This window comes from Thrips palmi, unplaced genomic scaffold (assembly GCF_012932325.1).
Source record: "Thrips palmi isolate BJ-2018 unplaced genomic scaffold, TpBJ-2018v1 HiC_scaffold_17, whole genome shotgun sequence".
NCBI classification, from domain to species: Eukaryota; Metazoa; Arthropoda; class Insecta; order Thysanoptera; family Thripidae; genus Thrips; species Thrips palmi.
This window is the reverse complement of record NW_023144626.1, coordinates 5,991,068-6,012,720: the sequence shown is the minus strand read 5'-3', so window position 1 is coordinate 6,012,720 and position 21,653 is coordinate 5,991,068. Positions and strand designations below refer to the sequence as shown.

General features: G+C 58.9%; 1 protein-coding gene across 1 annotated transcript; it reads right to left on the bottom strand.

Moving 5' to 3' along the window:
* Positions 1-7,438: 7,438 nt before the first annotated feature.
* Positions 7,439-12,707, bottom strand: LOC117643777 (homeobox protein orthopedia B). The gene is made up of 8 exons (XM_034382855.1): positions 12,636-12,707; positions 11,216-11,504; positions 10,856-11,139; positions 10,485-10,746; positions 10,298-10,388; positions 8,997-9,193; positions 8,343-8,561; positions 7,439-8,268 (listed from the first exon to the last, which is right to left on the bottom strand). Exons 3-8 carry the CDS (start codon positions 10,979-10,981, stop codon positions 7,853-7,855), a joined length of 1,311 nt encoding a protein of 436 aa, XP_034238746.1. The 5' UTR covers positions 10,982-11,139; positions 11,216-11,504; positions 12,636-12,707; the 3' UTR covers positions 7,439-7,852.
* Positions 12,708-21,653: the final 8,946 nt, after the last annotated feature.

Here is a 21,653-nt window from a genome sequence, read left to right as displayed (position 1 = left end):
CCTAGCGGTGCGAGAGAGACACTGTGTGGCAATGCCCTCGCTGCATTACCGCCCGACCGCCACCGCTCCTCGCTCATCAGGCAGCACGACGGTGTACCGTTTCGTTCTATCGTTACGGAAGTACTTAGCGCGAGGGCCCGGGACGTGCAGTCTGCAAACAGCTCTGTACCGCGGCGGGGCCGCCGGGAACCGGGGAACCAGGAAACCGTCGGGCCAAGGCCCCTCCGAGGGCTCTCCAGGGAAGTGCCGGCGCGGGGGCGGCGCGGGGGCGGCGCGGGGCGGGGCTGCAGGGTACCGTAGTTAGGTAAGTCTGCCCGATCGACCGCCGCGCCAGGGCCCTTTGCCCCTTCGGCCCTGTGGCCCTTTCTGCTGCCATCCATTGCTATTAGGCTCATCAGTCTCGGGGCCCCCACAGCCCCCACGGCCGCCACGGCCCCCACGGGGCCCGGCCGGAGACCCGTACTCCCGTACGCTTCGGTTACACCGGGCGTCACGCAACGGGCACAATTTATCCATATTGAGGGCCATGCCACGGCCGTTCATGTAGCTCGCGGATTCGCGTGTGTAGGTGAGTGCATGTGTGTGTGTGCGAGTGTCGCAGAAAGGAGGCAGCCTTTTGTGGATGATAGAAAATCACGACCCGAAGACGGCTCGGGGCCGCTTTGTTAGTTGGCACCCCTGTCGCAGGCTGTACTGTTTTGTCCAGCGTAGATCCTTGACCAATGTTTTTTTGGATTAAAAAAAACCTCCCACCCCCTAAACAAGCACTTACATTGTACCACTCGTGAAACAGGACGCAGAATGGTTTCAAAAAAAAAAAACGACGCCAAAAGGAATAAAATAAAAAGCGTCCCTGTAATCTGCGAGCGGTGATTGGGGCCCCACAGCCCGGGGCCTACAGCCCCACTGCCCCACAGCACTGGCCCACAGCACTGGCCCACGGGCGCCAAAGGCGGGCAGGCGGGCAGGCAGGGTCACCCGCTGGGTGCTGCAATCTCGTTGCTTATTTAACAGCTGCCCCCAACATTTCGTCCGACTAATGGAAAATTGCGCTTTTATCCTATCGTGACGAGGCGTGACGGGGCGACGCGGCCCGAGCGAGTCCTGTTCCTGTTTCGGGTCGCTTTGATGCGTCGTCGGCAGCGGGAGGGGCCGGAGGGGCCGGGCCGGAAAGGGGGCCCTGCAGGGCCAAAGGGGGGCAAGCCGGGGCAAGCCGGGGCAAGCCGGGGCAAGCCGGGGCAAGCCGGGACAAGCCGGGGCAAGCGGCACCGTGAGCGCAATTTGCGCCAGCGAGACACACACATACGCATACACACGCGCTCGCGCATACTCTCTCTCTCTCTCTCTCTCTCTCTCTCTCTCTCTCTCTCTCTCTCTCTCTCTCTCTCTCTCTCACACACACACACACACACACACACACTCACGCGCACACAGTGACGGGTACGCGAAGTTCGAGGGGAGGACGATGAGGCCCTGTGTTTACTCCAGCAAAAGCCCCTTCCCCCTCCCCCCCTCCTTCCCCGTCTCCGCCTGACTCTCCCTTTGCTGCCACCGACCCACTCACAGCAAGCTGCGTTGAACAAAGGGGGGGCAGGTAGCCCGGGAAGAAAAGTGTGCCTGAGTCTGAGTGTGTGTGTGTGTCGGCTTGTAACAGCACCGCGGTAACCGCGGTCGGTCGCGCGACAGGGCAGCCCCAGGGACTGCCTACCCACCAGGCGCCCCCTGGGGGGCCCTTGAGCAGCCCTGAGGGTCTTTGGCTTGCTGGCCAGGCGGTGGGCTGGACTCCGGACTCCAGCCCTGCTGCATAGCCCCGGCCCCAGCCACGGCCTGCATTACCATGGAGTCGAGGTGATCCTCTGCTGGATGGGAGGATCTACAGTAGTGACCGCTGGGTCGCATATTGCATCATTGGCACAGAGGACAGGATAGGACACACACACACACACACAGAGGCATTATGGTGGTGCGGTTTGACCTGTTGAAGCCCGATGGGAGTCACGGACGGAGGCACGCTTCCTCCCTCCACTAATTCCGTCCAGCGGAGCGGGTGGCGGGGCTGCACGCCCCCAAGACCATCGGCCTGCACGCCCCCCCCCTCCCCTTTAACCCAGCCGCGCACGACTTGGCTCATTAAAATTCCACAGTGAATGTTCTGCAACAACTCTCTGGAGACGGTGCGACCGCCCGCCCCGCCGCCGCCGCACGCCGTGGGGGTGACAAGGAGGCGAGGGGTCCGCCACTCCGTCACTCCCTAAAAAAATAAGGGTAAACAGAATGTTTGGAACTATGTTTGGTTTGACTGTGAATAGTGGCGAATGCTATGGACGCCATTGAGTTGACCTCAGTCTTTGCGAGAGGGTGACTGCGCGGGTGAGAGAGTGAGTCACCGGGGCTGATTGGCAGTGAGTCAGAGCAGAGTGTGGAAGTGTAAGGGCACCAAAAGACGCCCCCCCCCCCAAGCGCGCCCGATTGCGCCCACGCCGGGATGGGGCGGCGGCGGCCCCTATCACGGCCGCGGATTCTTCAAACGGCCGGAAGTGATAAGTTCGATTACAAAATAACAAAACGACGAGAAGGGAAAAGGAGAACAAGTCGACTAGAAAGCCTTGCAAACAGACAAACAATGGACACTCGATAAGCACGCCTCCGCGTCACGGCTCGCCATGCCGCGGCACCGCGGCCATGCCGCCATCCTTTGCTATCGGCACGCGCGTCACCGTCACGGCCGTCACGCCGCCGGGGCGGCCGGGGCGGCCAGGACGACCAGGGACGCATGGACAAGGGCAGCCGCACAGTGTGCCAGCGGGCCGCGATCCGCGCCCAAAGAAGTACAGTCTTCAAATGCAAACGACACTGACGAATGCCCCTCGACCCGCTCGAGGGGGACTTCATTGGCACCGCGGCGCCGCTCTGCCACGCTCTGCCACGCTCTGCGTCCCGCTGGAAGTCTTTTGAAGGACTGTAGAGCTCAAAACGTGCTCCGACCCAGAGCGATGAAAGCTAGCTGGCTGACGGACAGGTCTGCCGCTTGCAGCGTGGCCCGGCGCGGCTAGGACACTAAGGAGAGGGAGACTACGCCTCGAGGTCCGCGCGGCCCGCTGGACAGTGTAGGCGCCACGCCGCGCCACGCCGCGCGCCGCTACGCTAATTGGAGCTCCCATTCACAGCCACGGAAAACAATCACTGTCCCTTTTCTCGGCACCTGCATCGAGCGACGGGCGCGGACCACCAAGGCCGCCAGGGCCGCCAGCCGCCAAGGCCACGGTTCACGATCAGGGCTAGTGCTTGGCAGCGATAGGCGGGCCGGGCCGGGCCGGCGCGTACAGTTCGAGGGTTGGGGGACGTCTTCCAAGAGCCGTCAGACAACGTCAACTAGCTTACCGGAGATGGCATCCTACCTCAGCCGGCGTGGCGTCCAAATACGGTTGGTGCGACTTGGCGCTGGCGTCGTCGCCGTCCTCGTCGTCGCCGTCCTCGTCGTCGCTGTCCTCGTCGTCGGCGACGTCGCGGAGAACCAACAGGACTTCGGGGCCTTGAGCACCAAGTCCAAGGCGGGCACGCCGAGGCGTCGAGGGGAACGCGCGAAGAACGGCGTCTGAGGACACGGACACCGGCACGGGGTCGGACCTACGCGGAGGGGTGCCGGGGCAGCACGGCGCACGTGCAAGGGCCGCGGCGCCGGGAGGCGGCCCGGGGGGTTGTGGTGTTCTCTGCCGGACGGGTCTGCCTACACTGGCAGGAGCGCGGGCCGGACGAAGTGACGCCCGGCGCGCCCCGCCGCCCCGCCCCACCACGCCTCACTTAGGCGCCACCACCCCCCTTCACACGGCGCCACACGGCGCCACCCGCGCGTTGCCGCGGCGCCGCGAGCCGGCGGGCCGCGACACCCGCAACACAACCCTTCAGGAACCAGCGCGTCGTCGTCGTGGCGCGGCGTGCGCGTGCCACAGCGCAGCGGCAGCACGTGGGACTTTTCGAGGAGGACGATTCGCTCATGCGTTTCCGCCGCGGCCTCGGTCACGGCCTCAGCCACGGCCTTCCGCACCACCTTGCCGTCCTTCCTTCCGGCCTTCCTGGCCACGCGGTGCCACGCGGCCGCCCGGATGCGCGGCGTGGCGCGGCGCCCCGCCAGCCCGACCTTCACCCCTCGCCTACACTGACAACAAGGACGCGTGTTTGCACAGCGAGAAAAGGGGCAGGAGGGGCTGGCAGCAAAAAGCGCGCGCCTTTGGGTGGGAGGGGTCAGACGCGGCAGTGGTCTGCAAAATGATGCAAATTGAATTTTTCGACATTTGTATAGCATTTTGACGCGACGTCGCTTCCAAACTGTTTGACCAACCTTGCAAGGCTGGTGCTACCAAACAGTCAGTCACTCAGTTTTTCGTCAGTACCAACTTGACGTGCGTGCCGCGCTCCGTTTGCAGCGTCGCGACTTTTAACAAATACCCGGGTCGTTACATCGTGCCCGCTTCGCCCGCGGCGCGGCGTCGCAGTCCCGCCAACCGCGCAGTCCCGCCAAATAATGTTTGTTTGCGCGCAGACGCAGCGACGCCGATGAAAAGGGTCTCCCCGTGACGGCGGCGCCGCGCCGGCGCTGCTCTATTGGTCGAGGCCGTATGGCTCGCCAATTTAAAAGCGTGGCCCACACAGCGACACTCTCACACTGCGAAACGCTCGCTCTCTCTCTCCCGAGTGACGCACACTGCGGGGTGGCGCCGTGTCGCCGTACCGGCTGCACATGCAGTGCCTAGCAGTGCCCTGCCAGCAGGGCTAGGGCTCCCTTGGAGCGGACAGGCTGACTCCAAACATGTCGCTCTGTCTCTCTCACACGCATGCGGGCGTCCCGGGCGTCCCGGGGGTGCGAGAGAGACCGCGCGCCGCGCGCCTTCCTGGCAATAAAGGCGACGGTCCTTGTCGTCCTTGCAGGAGCGAGTGTAGGAGCGCGCGGCCCTGTCGCGGGCCTCGGACAGGCGGAGGCGGCGCCCCGGCACACACAACAGCAAAAGGTAAGGGGGCCGAGCCGAGACGACAATCTGGACGACCAGCCCGGCAAAGAGAGAGAGAGAGAGCGAAGAGGAAAACGCCCAAGGCGAAGAGAGATGGAGAGAAGCAAGCAGACGATCAAGGCAAATACGGCGGCGCGGCGGAGCACCTCGGCGCCGCTTTCAGGGCAAAAAAAATGAGATTTTCGCCTTGGCAGTCTTGCCGCTGGTGCACCTCGTGCAAACACGCGGAATATAGACGGACGGGAACGTAATCAAAGCGGAGTGGCTCCAATGAGGTAAGCGTCTCGCACGGGTTGGGGTTGGAAACCCGCGCCCAGGGGGTAAAGAATCCCGAACATAAAAATTTCAGCCGAAAAGTTTTTACTCCTCTTCGCGGGAACGGCCTATGATGGGCCAATAATAGCGCCGTGAGTCGAAGAACTTGGGTGTTGTTTGTGCTCGCCGTCGTTTGACTCTCTGCCTACTCAACGCCCCCACAGCCACCAGCTAGAGGCCCCAGCGAGTCTCTGCACCACTGCAGCCGCACCGTGCATGCAGATATGCAGCCCCCCGCCAACTTTGCAGCGCCATGGCGCCGGGGTGGACTGGCCCGCGGGTAAGGCAAGCAAACCCACTGCGATATGACTGGCGGTCCAATATTCCATCAGGCTGCCGCCAATGGCTGGTTATTTCTGCCGCGGTTGGGTCGCTTGTTCGGTCCGCCCGCCCGGGTAGGCCACCAAGCACACTCCTCGAGTTTGCAGTTTGCACACGGCCCGGGCTAGCTTGGCCCGCCTACCGCCCGCCGCCCCGTGGGACATGAACCGTTTTGGACCGAGAAAATACAGCGACGCGATTTCTCAGCATAGCGGGAGGATCTCTGCAGGGACCTAGGCAAGGACCTAGGCAAGGACCTAGGCAAGGACGAAGACTTGCTTCATCTTCTCTGCAAACGGGGCAGAGCCGACGCGGCCGGCAGGCAAACTCTCTGCATTGTCTGATTCGCTCTGTCTCTCTCGCCACCCCCACTGGGACGGCCGCCGAGTGCGAGAGAGACAGAGCGACGAGAGCCGTGTTTGGAATGCTGAATGCATGTTGGTCCGACGGAAGCCGTGGTCCTATCCGCATTCTCCAGGAACGGGTGTGCACTGCGCGGACCCCCAACCACGCCAGGCCGAAACCCGACGACCTCTCACGACGTGTGCAGTATGCGAGTGCAGCAGGAAAGAGTTGAATAAGGATTTTAAAAAGAACTGACATATTTTCTTTAAGCGGTGTTGAGTACACCACTCCTCTATTAATTGTTTTACTGGTCCAAACCCTCTCATCGTAAATAAATCATTCAACATTCACGCAATAGTTTGTCAATTTTTTGTTTTGTGGCAACAAAAACACTCACAACTTTGTATTGTCTAACAGCAGACGTATTTTTGGCATAGATACAATAAAGACCATAATAACAACGTACAAAGAAAAGAAACACTAATACATAGAACATCACGTGTGAAAACACTCTACCTATTTCATTATGTACATACACTTGTGGTGCTGGTCCACAATCTCTACGCCGATAAACAAACTAATATTGATACAAATTTACACATAAATTCAAGGCTTTAATCTGTACGCCAGATATTCCACTCTTCATCCTAAAAACTCAGGGAACAAATTACAAAAAAGGGCTACCTGGTAATACAAAAGTAATAAAGTACAAAAATACCTCTGGCCTCGTTCCTTCCTCAGATCAAGTAGTATTGCCGTAGATCCGTGAATTACTTTGTATTTGTACACACTTAATCATTATCATCAAGCAGGCAGCACAGGAACAAAAACAAATAAACTTTCCTTTTCACTCAATCACATCATCAAAAACAGTTTTGCATCATAGCGGAGCCCGCTCTAAAATTAATAAAAAAAAATGAAATGAAAATCTTTGGAGAAGGGGCCCTCGGGCGCTCTATGTACACTTAGACTACTATGTACAGGTGTACGTCGAAACCACGAGACAGGAGTCTCGCGCTGTGACGCGGTACACTGTAAGGCACGGGAATGCAACAACCCTGGGCACCGGGACGCCGAGGTCCTGGCCCAGGTAAGTCCTTAGTCACTAAATAACACGATACGTCTGTGTATTCTGGCTGAGCAGGACACCCCGCCGAGGCCGACGGCGGCGCTGCTTCTAAATTACAGTACTGTGACGAGGCCTGGCCCGCGGCTGGTCGGACACACTGCGAAAAATCATCTTGGGCCTGTCAACCTTCGTCTCTAGCCTGCACATTAAAGCACACATGCAAACTCGCAAGCGTGCCCCGACAGTCGCGGCTATCGTCGCCACTCTGAACTTATCACTACGGTTTTGGTTTTTAGACCAAAAACAACAAAATACTCTAAACAAAAATATAAGTGGACAGATCCTTAGAGGACAGAGATTCAGAAAGAAATAAAAAAAAACATGTTCAACAAATACGAAGCCGATGTTTGTTTTAGAGACTTCAGTCTTTATTGTTTCGGTGCAACAAGGGCATGAAACTTCGCCATCCCAGAAAAGCGATTTTTCCCTCTCTTCCGGGTAGCTGTCCCGTCCCGTCCGTAACAACCAATAATATCATGGCGAATTTATTTAACTACACTAAATGGCCCAGCCAAAAGCCGAAAGCTGGCACACGTTCAGCTTGGCCCTGCCACCCTTCCCGGCAGCCATGGCCGACAGCGGCAATGGCCACCAGGGCTGCCACGCGAGGCACTCGTCCAAGGAGCGCCAGTCCGCCAGGGTGGTGCGGGGCGCGAGGCCTGGCGCGAGGCTACAAGCTGTCCGTGCCCGACGTGCCCGACAGCGGGGACACCTTTCGGCTCTGGGCCCACGATCGTCAGTCCGACATGAAGGGTGGCAGCAGGTTGAAGGCCTGCATGTCCGTCTCCACCTTCACCATGCCCTGGTCCTTGGCCGCGCCCGTCGACGCGCTGCCCGCCGCGCCCGGCCTGTTGATCACGTTGAACCCCCCGATGGTCGTGGTCGTCGAGGCGGCCGTCGAGGACACGGCGCCGAGGTCCACGTCCTTGGTGCCGCCCGCGTGGTGGCCGTGGTGGTGCTGGTGGTGCAAGAGGCCGCCGTCGTCGTCCGGGTACTTGTCGTTCATGTCGTCGACGGCGTCCACGTAGGCGGGGCCGCCGAGGTGGTGCGGTGAGTGGCCGCCCAGCAGGGACTGGTAGTCCCGCGAGTCGTCCACGTCACCGCCGATCTGGATGTACTCGTGGTGCGACGGCCGGAACACGTCCTGCATGCCTGGAGGTGGAAACAACGCGTTCAGTGTCTGGACTCGTCCGCGCGCGCCGCCGCCGAGGGCACACTGTACTCACCGTAGCCGTACGAGGACGCGCTGGACGGCGAGGAGAAGGAGGACGAGTACGGCAGGTTGATGTCGTACTGTGAGTACGACGCCCAGGGGTCGGTGGACAGCGGCACGCTGTGGGGTGGCGGGGGCGGCGCGGGGGCGGCCGGCGGGAAGGAAGACAGGCCGTTGCTGAGGCCGCCGCCCAGGGTGCTGAACGGGGAGCCCAGGCTGGGACTCGAGGTGCCTGCAGACGGCGAGAGGGGCGTCAGACGAGCACGACAAGGAGTGCGGCAGCGCGGCAGCGCGGCAGCGCACAGAGGGCCAGGACCGGTGGAAGCGGGCCAAATCCCAGACGCGTTTTCAACTCTAGGGCCGCTAAATGGAACGCGAAACGCGAACCGAACGTGTGACCCCACCAATGGATTGCTCTCCGAACGACGAGTCCATTGGTGGGGTCACACGTTCGGTTCGAGTCCTGTTTAGCGACTCTAGAGCTCAAAACGCGTCGGGAGTTTTGGCCGCCTCCGCCGGTCTTCTGGCCCACTGTGCGGCGTGGCAGCTTACTTCTGCTGACCCCACCCATTCAGGTGGCAACGCCGAGTAGGCCGTGTCAATCCGCGTCTTGCACTTCTTCACATTCCGTCATTTGGGCGGCGTGGCTGCTTCTCGCTCCACCCACCTGAACCGAGGTAGCCGGTCTTCCGCGGCGGCTCTCGCTTCCTCCATTTGGCGCGCCGGTTCTGGAACCACACCTGCACGCGGGACTCGCTGAGGTTGAGCTTGAGGGCGAGCTCCTCCCTGGCGAACACGTCGGGGTACGGCGCGCGCTCGAAGGCCCGCTCCAGCTCCTCCAACTGGTAGGCCGTGAAGGTGGTCCTGCGGCCCAGAAACAACACTGGTTACACAGTGAGGCTTTCTCACGCACTTCACAAAACAAAGCATCTTTTTTTTCCGGCAGAGCGAAAATAGGAGCGTGAGAAGTCTGTAAGTCATTTGAGTACCCTTATGTCTGTTCCGCGCTGACCACCCCGGCCAGGCGGCCCACCCCCCCCCCCCTCTTCTCATCCCTCAACCACATTTTTTGTGCCGCCCGCCGCCGCGGACTCCGCGTCGATGCTGCGGGCGGCGCTGCGGGTGCGGGAGGGCGTGGCGGGGCGTGGCGTGGCGTGGCGCGGCTTGGCGTGGCGTGGCGCGGCGTGGCGCGGCGGTGCTGGGCGAGGCGATGCAGGCCGATGGTATCATCGCGCAGCGCCGCACGCCGCACGCCGGGCCCCGCCACGCCAACTGTTGCGAGGGGGCCAGCTCGGAAATTAAAATCCAAAAGTGCGTCATCATCGAACGATTATTCCTTTGAATTTCGCTTTCTCGGATATTTTGGATTGGCAGCAAACCCTTGCCCGCGGCTTAAATCATTACATGACGCTGAATATTTCAATTAAAAAGGAAAAGACTCCTCAAAATACACGACGAAAACCTTTTGGGTGTTTTAAGAGGTGATCTTACAACGGCGGAGAGGACCTCCGACCTCTGCTGTGCTGAGCGGGTCTCTTTTTCAAATCATTAGAATAACATTTACTTTGCCCACCTCAAACACAAAAATAATAAAAAATGTAAATAAAGCGGAACGCATATAGGATGTCAAAAGAGGCTGGAGGGAAACTTGCCAGCCATCCGCGACGAGTATCGAAATGTCATTACCCCTCCCCTCCCCCTCCCCTCCGGGCCACCCCTATGATCCGCGCGGTCGCCCGGTCGCGTGCAGGGCCATGGCAGAGCCGTGGCCAAACGCGACGGAACGCGACCCCCTGCGTCACCGGCAGTCGATTTACATGGTCACGGTCCAGGCCGCGGTCTCGGCACACGCCCTGCACACGCCGCGCACGCCGCACGCCGAGTGGAAGTGGAGGTGTGGAGAGGAGGCTGCCAGGTGTCACGCACGATACACGCAAAAAAAAGAAGAACTGAATGGTTAAGACTTGCCTTGTTTTCTTCTTCTTGATGCCGTTGTTGTCCGCCTTGCTCTTGGAGCTTTTCGACTCCGACTTTTTGGGTGTGGTTTGCTCGCTCGCCACTGAAACACGAGTGGAAAAATTAAACATCGCATCGCCTGAAAAGAGGCCTACCTTATCAGAGACTCACGAAGGGGAGCCACTCAGGCTGGACCTACCTGGCTGCAGCAGGCTGCCGTCACTGGCCGAGGCCTTGTTGTGGCCGTGGCCCGGCGGCGTGGTGTCCGAGGCCGCGCTGCAGGCGGAGGCCGCCGGCCCGGGGGAGTCCTGGTGGTACAGGTCGTGGTGGAGGCCCTGCAGGCCGTGGAGGTGGTGCTGCGGTTGACTTTCCACTTTGTTGTTGTTGCTGGTGCTATTGTTGTTGTTCATGTGGTGCGGCGACATGGGGGGCAGTCCCAGCATCATGTCGGACAGCATAACCTGCAAAAGGAAATAAGTCAAACATCGCTGGGAACAACAAAAACAAAAACAACAACAACAGTAATAATAATGGCGGGCAGTACATTTGGTTTCGACGGCGTGCTCGTACCTTGTCGCCGACCTGGATGGAGTGGTGGCCCCGTGAGTCTTTGCCGCCACTCCCGGACAGCAGCGTCCCCGCGCCGCACTGGCCGAAGTCCGAGAAGATGGCGTCGTCGAAGGGGCCGGCCGCCATGCCGGCGTCCAGGGTGTAGGGGTAGCCGTCGGACGCCACGGTGACGCCGTTCGCCTGGCCAGGGTCCCCGACGCAGGGGTCGTCCGCCCACACGCACGCGGACCAGCCGCTCAGCGCCGCGGACACGCGCCACCGGTCGATGGTCACGCTGCAGGGCGCTGCGCAAGGCCAAGACCCTCAGCAACTCGCACAGTCACTGGCGGATTCTCAAGCAAGGGCTCAAGGGAAACTCACCCCGAGGGCTGCCGACTTCGGCGGGCTCTTCTTGCAGGGAGATGTACTCGCCCGGGGCCACGATGACCGGGCTGGCGGTGGGGGCTCCGGGCCCGGGCTCGACGCCGGCCACGCTGGCGGGCTCGGACACCACCACAGCCTCCACTTCCGACACGGCCTCGGGGACCACGTCGTCCTTGCCCGGCGCCGAGAGGAGCAGCAACTTGCCGCACGGGGGTGGCCCCGCGGTCGGCGCCGAGGAGGGCGTCGAGGAGGGCGTCGAGGACGGCGTCGAGGACTTGGGCGGCTCCTGCGGGCACACAGTCGTTTATTCGGACGCGGCACTACACTGTGGAGTCTCGTTCGAGGCCTCGTCACGCATGCCACGAGCATCGACCATGGCGTCGCCGTCGTCCGCGAGGCGACCAAGACTTGCTGCCGCGCAGTTGCGCGTTCAAATCTCCGGCGGAGCAGAAACGGCAATTCGGAAACCGAACCGGGGAGGACAAACAGACACAAGGCGCACACATGCAAGGGGACGGACATGTCGGCACGTCGGCATGTCGCTGTCTCATTTGACCGGCACTCGACGGAACGCGGCAACACTTCGCACTTCAAGCACATTCACTGTCACGTCATGCCGGCACTGTCCTGGTCCGCACCTGGGCACTGGGGGTGGCACTGGGGGCGGCACTGGGGGCAGCACTGGGGGCGGCACTGGGGGCGGCGCCGGGGGGCGCGCTGGGGGCGGCACACCGCACCCCGTCGAGGAACATGACGCGGGGGCGGGTGTCCACCTGCAGGACACTCACACGGCTCAAATCGGCATCGTCGGGCGCGGGCCTGGAAGGCCGCGGGACGGGGCCGCCCAAAGTCTGCCTTGCACTCACCGGCCGGGGGGTCGGGGGCGGCCTGGCGGGGTGGGGGTGGGGTTGCGGAATTAATACAATTTCAGCACTTTGACTGGGCCAGGCTGCCGGGCTCGTTGAGCGCGTTAAGGCCTCGCGAGGTCACTCTGCCGCCGCCGCCGCGTACCACACACACTGCACTGGACCTCGCGGCGGGCAAGGCGGGCCAGGCGGGCCACGGGCCAGGAATCGGCTGGGCGGGCTCGGCGCGGAGCCTGGCGCGGAGCTTGGCACTGAGCGGCGGGGGTACCGGACCGGGCCGGAGGAGCTCCACTCCACGGGCTAGTCGGGCTAGTCCAAGCTGAGCTGCGCGCGGCCTGCTGGCCGAGCTGGGTGCCGTCCTAGGGCCTAGCACTACTGATCACCCTTCACCGCGACGCCGGACCGGACCACGGTGGGGCGGCGGGGCCGTCGGCCCCAGGGGCCTAGCGACGGCCGCCCCCAGCCCAGCCCGCCGAGGGCCCAGCCTCCGGACACCAGCCCCCGACGGGCCGCACTACGCCACTGCGTCCTCCACAATCACTGGCACTCACACTGACACTGACGCGGCTGCACCTCCGCGCAAATCGGCGCAAACGAGCGGGAATTGAAAGCACGTTCACTGCTTTAATCAAACGAATCAAGTGAGAATTGGTGATCCCCGCCGCACCACTTTATATTTTATCATTTTACCTCCTCGGTCGACGCGGAGCGCTCTGCCGCTCCGCCACCAGAAGCGGCGGGGGAGGGGGGCCGCGGCCGCCAATGGCGTGGCCGTCCCGGGCCGTCCTGGCGGAGGGAGTCGGCGGCGGCCAATCGCGGAGCAGGGAGCACACCGACGACGCGCTGGCAGAGCTAGCAGACGACGGCCGCGGCGACGGCCCGGCGGCCTGACGGCGTCGCGGTGCCCGGCCTGCCCGGCCTGCCCGGCGGCGGCCGGCTCGGTCCGGCTCGACGTGCGGACATGCGGGCGTCGGATGCGGCGTGTCTGTCCGCCTGACTTGCCTCCTGTCCGTTCGTCGGCGTGTCTGACCGTCCGTCCGCCTGCATGTGTCTGTCCGTCTGTCCGCGTCGCCCCCGTCACCATTATGCCCCTGGACGCGAAAAAAAAAGAAAAAGAATGGGGCTGTGTTGCTGCAAAGTTGGGCAAAACGGCGACAAATGTCGGCCAATCGTGGCTTTTGCCGACTTTGGGCGGCCACTGCGTCTGATCGGGGCTGTAGTCTTTGGGCCTTCCTCTCGCGTGCCTTTGCTGGGGTCAATCACGGTGTGCAGGCTGTGAGCCCGCCCCGCACTCTCGGCCAGCAAAGCGCCCGGCAGGTAGGCTGCTGCAGGTGAGGCGGGCGCCCCTGCACGGCGTGTTGCCTATCCTCCGGCCCGCGGGCGCACGGGGCCGAGACGCCGCGACCCTGCTCCGGCACTCTGTCTCCCTCGCACTCACGGGGCGTCCCGAAGACCGCACGGCGTGCGAGGGAGACAGAGCTACCGGGCACTGCTGGCTGCGTCGCACCGCGTCGCACCGCCCAACCTGTTGTTGGCCTGTTGCTCGCCCTCCGCGCCGCGACGACGCCGTCCTCGCCGTCCTCGCATCGACCCGGGGCGGCCGGGGCGGGCAGACGGCAGACGTCGCCGAGGGCTAAAGGCCGGTGGAGGCCGCCTCCAAGGGACTAGCCGGCCACCACAGCTGCACAGCTCACATCTGTGGCGTGCGAAAACCGACGGTCAGATATCGGGAGATGTGGTCCTGGCAACGCGGAGGCTAGTTTCACACGGAGAGAGGACGTAACAGGGCAGAGAGACGAGGGAACTCGATCGCCTCTGGCCAGATAGGGCTTCCCTAGCCCAGACCAAGAGCATTCCCTCAGGTTTCGGCTGTGGGCACGCAATAAGTTCAGGCCGCCATTAATGGGTCACCAGTCAGAAAAGGTTGAAAACCGCTGGTTTAGAGGGAAGTGGGGTGTCCTTCTGATTGCCCCGTCCACTCAGTTATCCGAAGTAAAACTGGTGACGTCTGTTTCCATTGCCGCCCCGCCGCCCTAACCAGTGTGCGTGGCGCGGGGCGGTGCGGGGCGGCGCAGCCTCATGTCCATCCTCGCCCCGCCGCGCTGCGCCGCGCCGCGCTGGAACCTAATCAAATTACGCGATTTGATTGCTAGCGTTACAGGCAGTGCGGCAATGTCCGGGTGGCGCAGGTCTTCTTACTGGGGCAGGTCGGCTCCCCGACTGCCTAAATTTGCCCTCTGACATTGAAATTTCACGATGATGAAATTGAATCTTTTGGGAAACTATAACAGAAACGAAATCAACTTCGTGAGCACGACCTCATCAAAGCGTGTTTTCATTTAATTGTATAATTTTCGCTACATTTACTTCGTTTTAGTTTAGGCTCCTTTGCCGTCGGACACAGCTTGAGTCACGTCGCACGACAACTTTTCCCTGATCCAGAAATCCGGCCAGCGAAGTAGGTTACACGCGACGCGGCTCCCTGCAGGCCGATTCCGAGCACTGCTCTCATCGCTCCGTCTCTCTCGCACTCACGGTGCGGCTCGAAGGGGTACGAGAGAGACAGAGAGACGAAGCTGGGTTCGGAGGCGGCCTGCTTCTCTTTCTCTCACGTTCGGCTCCGGCTACCACTCGGGCTACCAGCATGGGAGCGAGCAGCGAGTCCCGGCGCGGCGCGCTGCCTCCGCGTTGGCGCGGACGTCGCGGACGTCGTCGCCGTGGGGGTGGAATGTCTGCGGGTGGATTCACGGTGAGGGGACGCCGTGGAGTCCCGGCACGGGTCAGGCCTTCACCGCCCGACCCCGGCCCGACGGGCCCGACCTTGGGGGTCCCGATAGTCCGATATGGGTGGGAACCAAGGCGCGGGAAAACATGGAGGGCAGGTGGCGGGAGAGTGTCTGCGAGTGTAGGTCCGAGTGTGGGCGTGCGCGCGAGCGGGCGCGGCGCTGTTCGCCGTGTGGGCGATGGCGCACGCGCGTGGTGTGGCGGCGGGATGCGCCGCGCGTGACGTCACCCCACGATGCTGTACTACACTGCCCAATTTGGTTTTGTTTCAAATTTTTTAACCAGGGTGAATAAAATTATAACCGGGTCACTGAAAAAAATGAGTTGTCAATCCGATAGTATTTTGTTTCCTATCAAGAGACGCTCTCGGATAAGGTGAGGAGATTTCATTAAGGTGAGGACTGCAACCTCGGATTGAGAATTTTTTCCAATGTACGACTTGCTGCGGTGATGCCGCACTTTAGTGCGGTCCTCGGCTAAGCTATGCCTGTCTGTGCAGCACTGTAGCAGGGCCTAGCCTGGCTGGGCCACGGCCTGGCGAAGGAGGTTCATTTGGCTGAGCGATAGCGAAGCCCTTGCCGTGTTTGGGCGCTCCAAAAAGTGACTGGTCGTGAGTCTGTCTGTCCGTCTGTATGTAATCACTCACGTTTCTCAGCAACTACTGAACGAATAGTATCCAAATTTCACACCTGGTGTCTCCTAAACATCCTACAGGGGGAGTTTATCTCAGATTAACAATTATCATCGTTTGAAATATTCAAAACATCGTTTTGAACTAGGTAATTAGCGTGGTTAGGTTGGCAGCAGTGTCTGGCTGACCAATTTCTCATACCGGCTGCCGCGCTTGCAAGCCGTCTGCAAGACGGGACGGCACTTATGCAAATAAACAAACTAAAGAGCAAAGGGGTTCTCAAATAGGTTCTGAGATAGTTTTTTAACATTCTAGAATGATTGAAACCCTTCCGGAGTGTCAACAGAGGAAAATACGAAAACTGAATGTGAGAATGGTTTGCGTGTTTCGTTCCCCTCTCCCCCCTCCCCCCTCACAGGGGGAAACTTCCTTCAGGTCAGTGCACTGTGAGTGTAGTTGTGGATTGTAAATAGAATGTTTGCCTTTGTGTGCATCTACTGATTTTATTCTCTCTAATACTGCCCTTATTTTTAAATTTCATAGAAAATCTGATCAGGTAAATGCATGAATAACTTCTGTTGAAATTAGAAGACATGTTAATTGTCTTGGTTTTTCTCGGGAAATAACATTCTATTGCAATGCTGCAAGATAACATTAATATTCTAGTACTAAAATCTATTGATCCAAAGAATCCATAATTAGATGTAATTAGTGCAATTAATAATCCATATATTTAGTGCTAACAGATTTTGAACTGATATTGGGTTTAATGAGACGATTTAGGTTTTGAGCTGTGATTGACTTGGTAATTGGATTTAATGACACGATTCCTTTCACTTCACCAAAGCTTGTGTCCGACAACTGAAACTAAGTATTGGTAATGGTTTAAAAGCTGGCTCTCTGAATGCAAGCCCAATGTTAATACTATACTGTATTCTTTTACCCTCAAGATAAAATATCACGAGGCATGAATAAGGTAAATTATGTTGGCGTATTGAGCAACAAGTGGCGTCTGCATTTGACTTTATGAGACGATTCACTGAGTTTGACAAAACTTGTTCTCCGTCGAATGCTTCAGATCAGCCTGCCCTAAACTGAGTCACTTAATATAAACTATGATTACATATTCCAGTCTATATTGTCTAATTCACTGGTTTAAAATGAAAGAATGACAAAAGGCTTCTCAAATATAACTAATAAATTTGTAAATTCAGTAGTTTGAAGAAAAAGATGTATCGAATAGTGAGTCAATCAGACGAGTAGCTAAGTAAGCGATTCAATGGTGGCAATGGAATGTTACTCGACTGAAGGAATCTCATTGGTGTGGCATCAGGGTATTGGTGACGACAAAGAGTGATCCATGAAGACCAACCCAGACCCATTCTTTACCCATTATTGATCAATTTGATATCAATGTTTTTCAATCGAATCTCATATTGATTCTTGGAGTTTTTGAAGTGCTGATTATGAAGACCACTTCCATCTCTACTCCAGACTTATATTTTCATCTCAAATTAGGTCATTTCGGACCAAAATTTTCAGGTCGAGTTTTATATTGTTTCCTGCAGTGTTTAATGAGCTGAACTCAAAAATAACTTCCAAATTTTTCCCAGACTCTCCGCTTTACCCAATTTTGACCAAATTTGGACCAAAATTTTTGAATTGATTTTGATGTTGATCGCAACAGTTTTTTGTGTGCTGATAACGAAAATCACCTCTATTTCGACTCCAGACTTATATTTTCATCCCAAATCAGGTCATTTCGGACCAAAATTTTCAAATCAAGTTTTTTATTGTTTCCTGCAGTTTTTGGTGCGCTGAGCTCAAAAATGACTTCCAAACTCTTCCCAGACTCACGCTTTACCAAATTTTGACCAAATTTTGACCAAAATTTTTGTATTGATTTTGATGTCGATCCCAACAGTTTTTTGTGTGCTGATAACGAAAATCACCTCCATTTCGACTCCAGACTAATATTTTCATCCCAAATTAGGTCATTTTGGACCAAAATTTTCAAATCGAGTTTTATATTGTTTCGTGCAGTTTTTGGTGCGCTGAACTCAAAAATGACTTCCAAATTTTTCCCAAACTCACGCATTACCGAATTTTGACCAATTTTGGACCAAAATTTTTGTATTGATTTTGATGTTGATCCCAACAGTTTTTTGTGTGCTGATAACGAAAATCACCTCCATTTCGACTCCAGACTAATATTTTCATCCCAAATTAGGTCATTTTGGACCAAAATTTTCAAATCGAGTTTTATATTGTTTCGTGCAGTTTTTGGTGCGCTGAACTCAAAAATGACTTCCAAATTTTTCCCAAACTCACGCATTACCGAATTTTGACCAATTTTGGACCAAAATTTTGGAATCGAGTTTGACGTTGATCCCAACAGTTTTTTGTGTGCTGATAACGAAAATCACTTCCATTTATACCCCAGACCTACATTTCACTCAATATGAGCCCACAAGCTGCACATTTCTTAAGCAAAGTCCGAAGTGCACAAATTCGCATCGCTCAGCCACACTACGCGCCCACTAAACGGCGCGTACCCCTAGTTTACCAAATCGAATTTAAAAGACTTTCCGCGGAGCGCTGCCTGGGCCTGCCCTGCCTGCCCTGCCAGCCCTGCCGGGCCGCATTATTTTTAAGCGCCCCGCGTCGCGGACCGCTTTACCGGCCTGTCCCTTTGGCCCTCTCGGCGTGGCGTGGCGTGGCGTGGCGTGGCGTGGCGTGGCGTGGCGAGGCGCGGCCAACACGAGGAGCACGAGGAGCAGGCGGAGCACGGCCCCATCATGCCTCGCCGTCGTAACTCTAGCGTTTGCCCCCCCCCCCCCCCCCCCAAGGCCCTCATCCTCATGGCCCTGGCCTCTCTCTCTCTCTCTCTCTCTCTCTCTCTCTCTCTCTCTCTCTCTCTCTCTCTCTCGCCTCTCGCCGGGGCCGGTCGCTTCACCTCGGAAATGTAATGTGTGTATCCATAAAAACATGGAGGGTGGCCTCGCGCATGGGGGTGGGAGAGAGAGAGAGAGAGAGGGAGAGAGAGGAGGAGAGGGACAGAGGGACGCCAGGGTGCCTCTGCGTGCCGCCGCGTGCTACTCGCGTGCTACCCGCGCGTGACCCGCACGGCGTGCAGCGCGTACTGCGGCGGGCGCGAGTCAGACCGCCAGGCCGCCGCGCGGAGGGGTGGCGTCGTCGACGACGTCAGAGATGAGGGGCTGCCTGGAGTTTGGCGAGACGCATGAAGTACGCGCCGCTTTGTCGCTCTCAAACTAAGCGGCCAGGTTCTGTCTGTTCCGCCAACGAAGGTGAGGCTGGGAGGATGATCGTTATTGTTACCACACACATTGCACCGCGAACAATGATTCTTTAGAAGGTCTTTGTTCCAGCCAGGGATGCGTGTTGCGGCTGGTGCTGCAGGCCGGCCCGCTCTGAGATGCCGCGTCCGTCCGCGCTCCCCCTCGCTTCCCCAGGATTGTTCTGTCATAACTTACTGCCCTTCGAGCCGTGGGAGGTGTCCCCCCCCCCTCCCCCCCGGACCCGCATCTCTGCGGGTCGCACTCCCCGCCCCGCCTCGCACCCTTTTTCGCGTGTGATTCCCACACGCCCGGCCCACTACCAAATTGTTACAAAATCTGGCCGGTGATTATCACACTGTGTGTGTGTGTGCGTGTGGCTGGGTATAACGAAGACATGGATAGGTGACAGATGCCCAAGTTCCCGGATAGCCGGTCGCTGTTGACCAAACTGCGACTGGAGTGGGGAGGGGTGGGGTGGGGTGGGGCGAGGCGGCGGGGGGCGTTGACCCGCCCGACTATGCCGTGCCCGTCTGCCCCGGCCTGCCCCCCGCCGCGACGCCGTCCTTCGCCAGCGGCCCCAGAAAGTCGAGAAGAAAAGTACACATTTCGCCAAGACAGCCAAAGAAGGCTAAGAGAGATAGCCGCCCCATCGATTCTGCCCTCCGTGTCAGAAACCGCGCGCCAACTCCGAAATGGCGTCTAGTTTGCGGAGTTTCGTTCGCTCTGTCTCTCTCGCTCCCCTGCGGAAGGGCCGGTGGGTGCGAGAGAGACAGAAGCTTCCGCTCCGCGTTCGTTATTAGCAGCAGTGGCTGCACGGCGATACGGCAGGGGTCACGCTGTCTGTATCAGTACCGCATCCTGGTTTACATCGCACCCACACACACACGCACACTCACACGCGCGTGCACGCGCACACGCACATGCAGGCCCTCCTTCACACCGGGCTGCTCGGTGCCCATTGGTCCGTGTCGCGGGGTGCCTGCACTGCCGGCGCGGTGGGGCGGCGCGGGGCGGGGAGCGCGCGCCCGCGACCACACGACGGTCTGTCCTCTTTTTACTGTTATTATTAAGATATTAAAATATGTACGCGGGGGCATGAAAAAATTAGCAGAGTCATATCGGTGTAAAGTGCGTAGTGCGGCGTCATCGCCTCGCACAAGCGCACGCAGCATCCCGGGAAAGGAGCGCACGAAAAAAATTTGCATTCGACGCCAGACGCAGAGAGAGACAGACGGCGCTCGCAGCGGGGTGGACGGAGACAGACAGAGCCGACAATGAGCGGAAGCGAGGCGGGCCGGATTGCAGCCGCGCCACTTCCTGCGTCTGCGGAGAAAGGCCTTCATTACCGCGGCACCGCGGCAGTGCGACAAAGAGAGACCAAAAGCAAAAGCAACCCCCGCGCGTGCTGCGTGCGTCACCTGACGCTCCGTCTCTCTCGTGGGGCGTCCCACCCTCGCACAGTGGGCCAGAAGACCGGTGGAGGCGGCCAAAATTCTAGACGCGTTTTGAGCTCCAGACTCGGTAAATGGGACTCTAACTGGACGTGTGACCCCACCAATGGATTGCTCTCCAAACGAGGAATCCATTGGTGGGGTCACAAGGTCGGTTCGAGTCCCATTTACCGAGTCTGGAGCTCAAAACGCGTCTAGAATTTTGGCCGCCTCCACCGGTCTTCTGGCCCACTGTGCCTCGGTCCCACCCCTATGGGTGCGAGAGAGGACGGCAGAGTGGCGCAGTGAGTGGAGCACGCACGTGAACATGAAAGGCCGGAGGGAAGTCCCGGAGCGTGGACCAAGGCCACCAAGGCCGTCCCATTGACGGGCTTCGCGTTCCTGCTTTGTCGTCGTGCAGGCATGCCTGGCGGCCCGGCCCGGCCCGGCCGTGCAAAAACCACTTCACTCTCGCTGGTTATCTTGTCCTGTCCACCTGGAGCACACACTGGCACGGCGTCGGCGCGGCGTCGGCGCACGCACACCCCTGGCCGGCACCTTGCCCGAGGGGAGGACTTGTTGATCCCGGCGCGCGCCCACGCGCTAGAGAGAGAGAGAGAGAGAGAGAGAGAGAGAGAGAGAGAGAGAGAGAGAGAGAGAGAGAGAGAGAGAGAGAGAGGGAGAGAGAGGGAGACAGCCAGGGGGTGCGCGCCGCTGGCAGTGCGAAAGAGACGGCACTGTAGGTAATTATCTCGCCCCCATGTGCTCCAGCCGCCCCAGCCGCTCCAGCGCTATCACCCTCCAGCACGCTCCGAGGCATTGTCTGCCTCTGTCTGTAGGCAGAATTCACGAGGGTAACCCTGAACGCCAAACCCCGAACCCCGGTGCGGTGAATAGCTGGAGCTGCCTGACAGCTCTTGTCTTGGCAGGGACGGCAAACTTAATGCAGGAGTGCGTTAACTTTATTTTACTTGTTCTCAATATTTCTTCCTTCTTCCGTGGCAGTTTCGGTCCATTTTTCGAACGGCAATGAACACTGGGACTGGTGTCGGTGTGATGTGGGTGTGCGCCATCAAACCGGCACGGTAAATTCAGTGGCGAAAAGTATTGGAACAGTGTCCCGAGGCAGAGGGCATACCATGACCCCTCCCCTCCCCCTCCCCCTACCCTCCCCCATCCCGCGCGCTTTCCTGTCCCATCTTTCATGACGAATGGTCATCCCCTCTCCAGTGGCGAAGAGGGGGGGGGACCCCCGCGAGTCATCCAAGCTGCATGTCACCCAGCAGTCCGATTCCGAACCGTGGCGGAGTCACTCTGTCTCTCTCGCACTCATGGGGCGTCCCGCCGGGGTGCGAGAGAGACAGCGAGGCACTGTTTGGGACGACGGACGGCGAAGATCCCCGCCGCGGCGGCCTGGCCCAAGGC

Excerpts from the sequence above, each read along its gene's own strand:
- LOC117643777 (XM_034382855.1), bottom strand. The coding sequence starts at position 10,981 with ATGGCGGCCGGCCCCTTCGACGACGCCATCTTCTCGGACTTCGGCCAG. Across the intron at positions 10,747-10,855 it reads CCATCCAGGTCGGCGACAAG|GTTATGCTGTCCGACATGAT; the intron begins GTACGAGCACGC and ends TTCCTTTTGCAG. Across the intron at positions 8,269-8,342 it reads CGCGTCCTCGTACGGCTACG|GCATGCAGGACGTGTTCCGG; the intron begins GTGAGTACAGTG and ends TTCCACCTCCAG.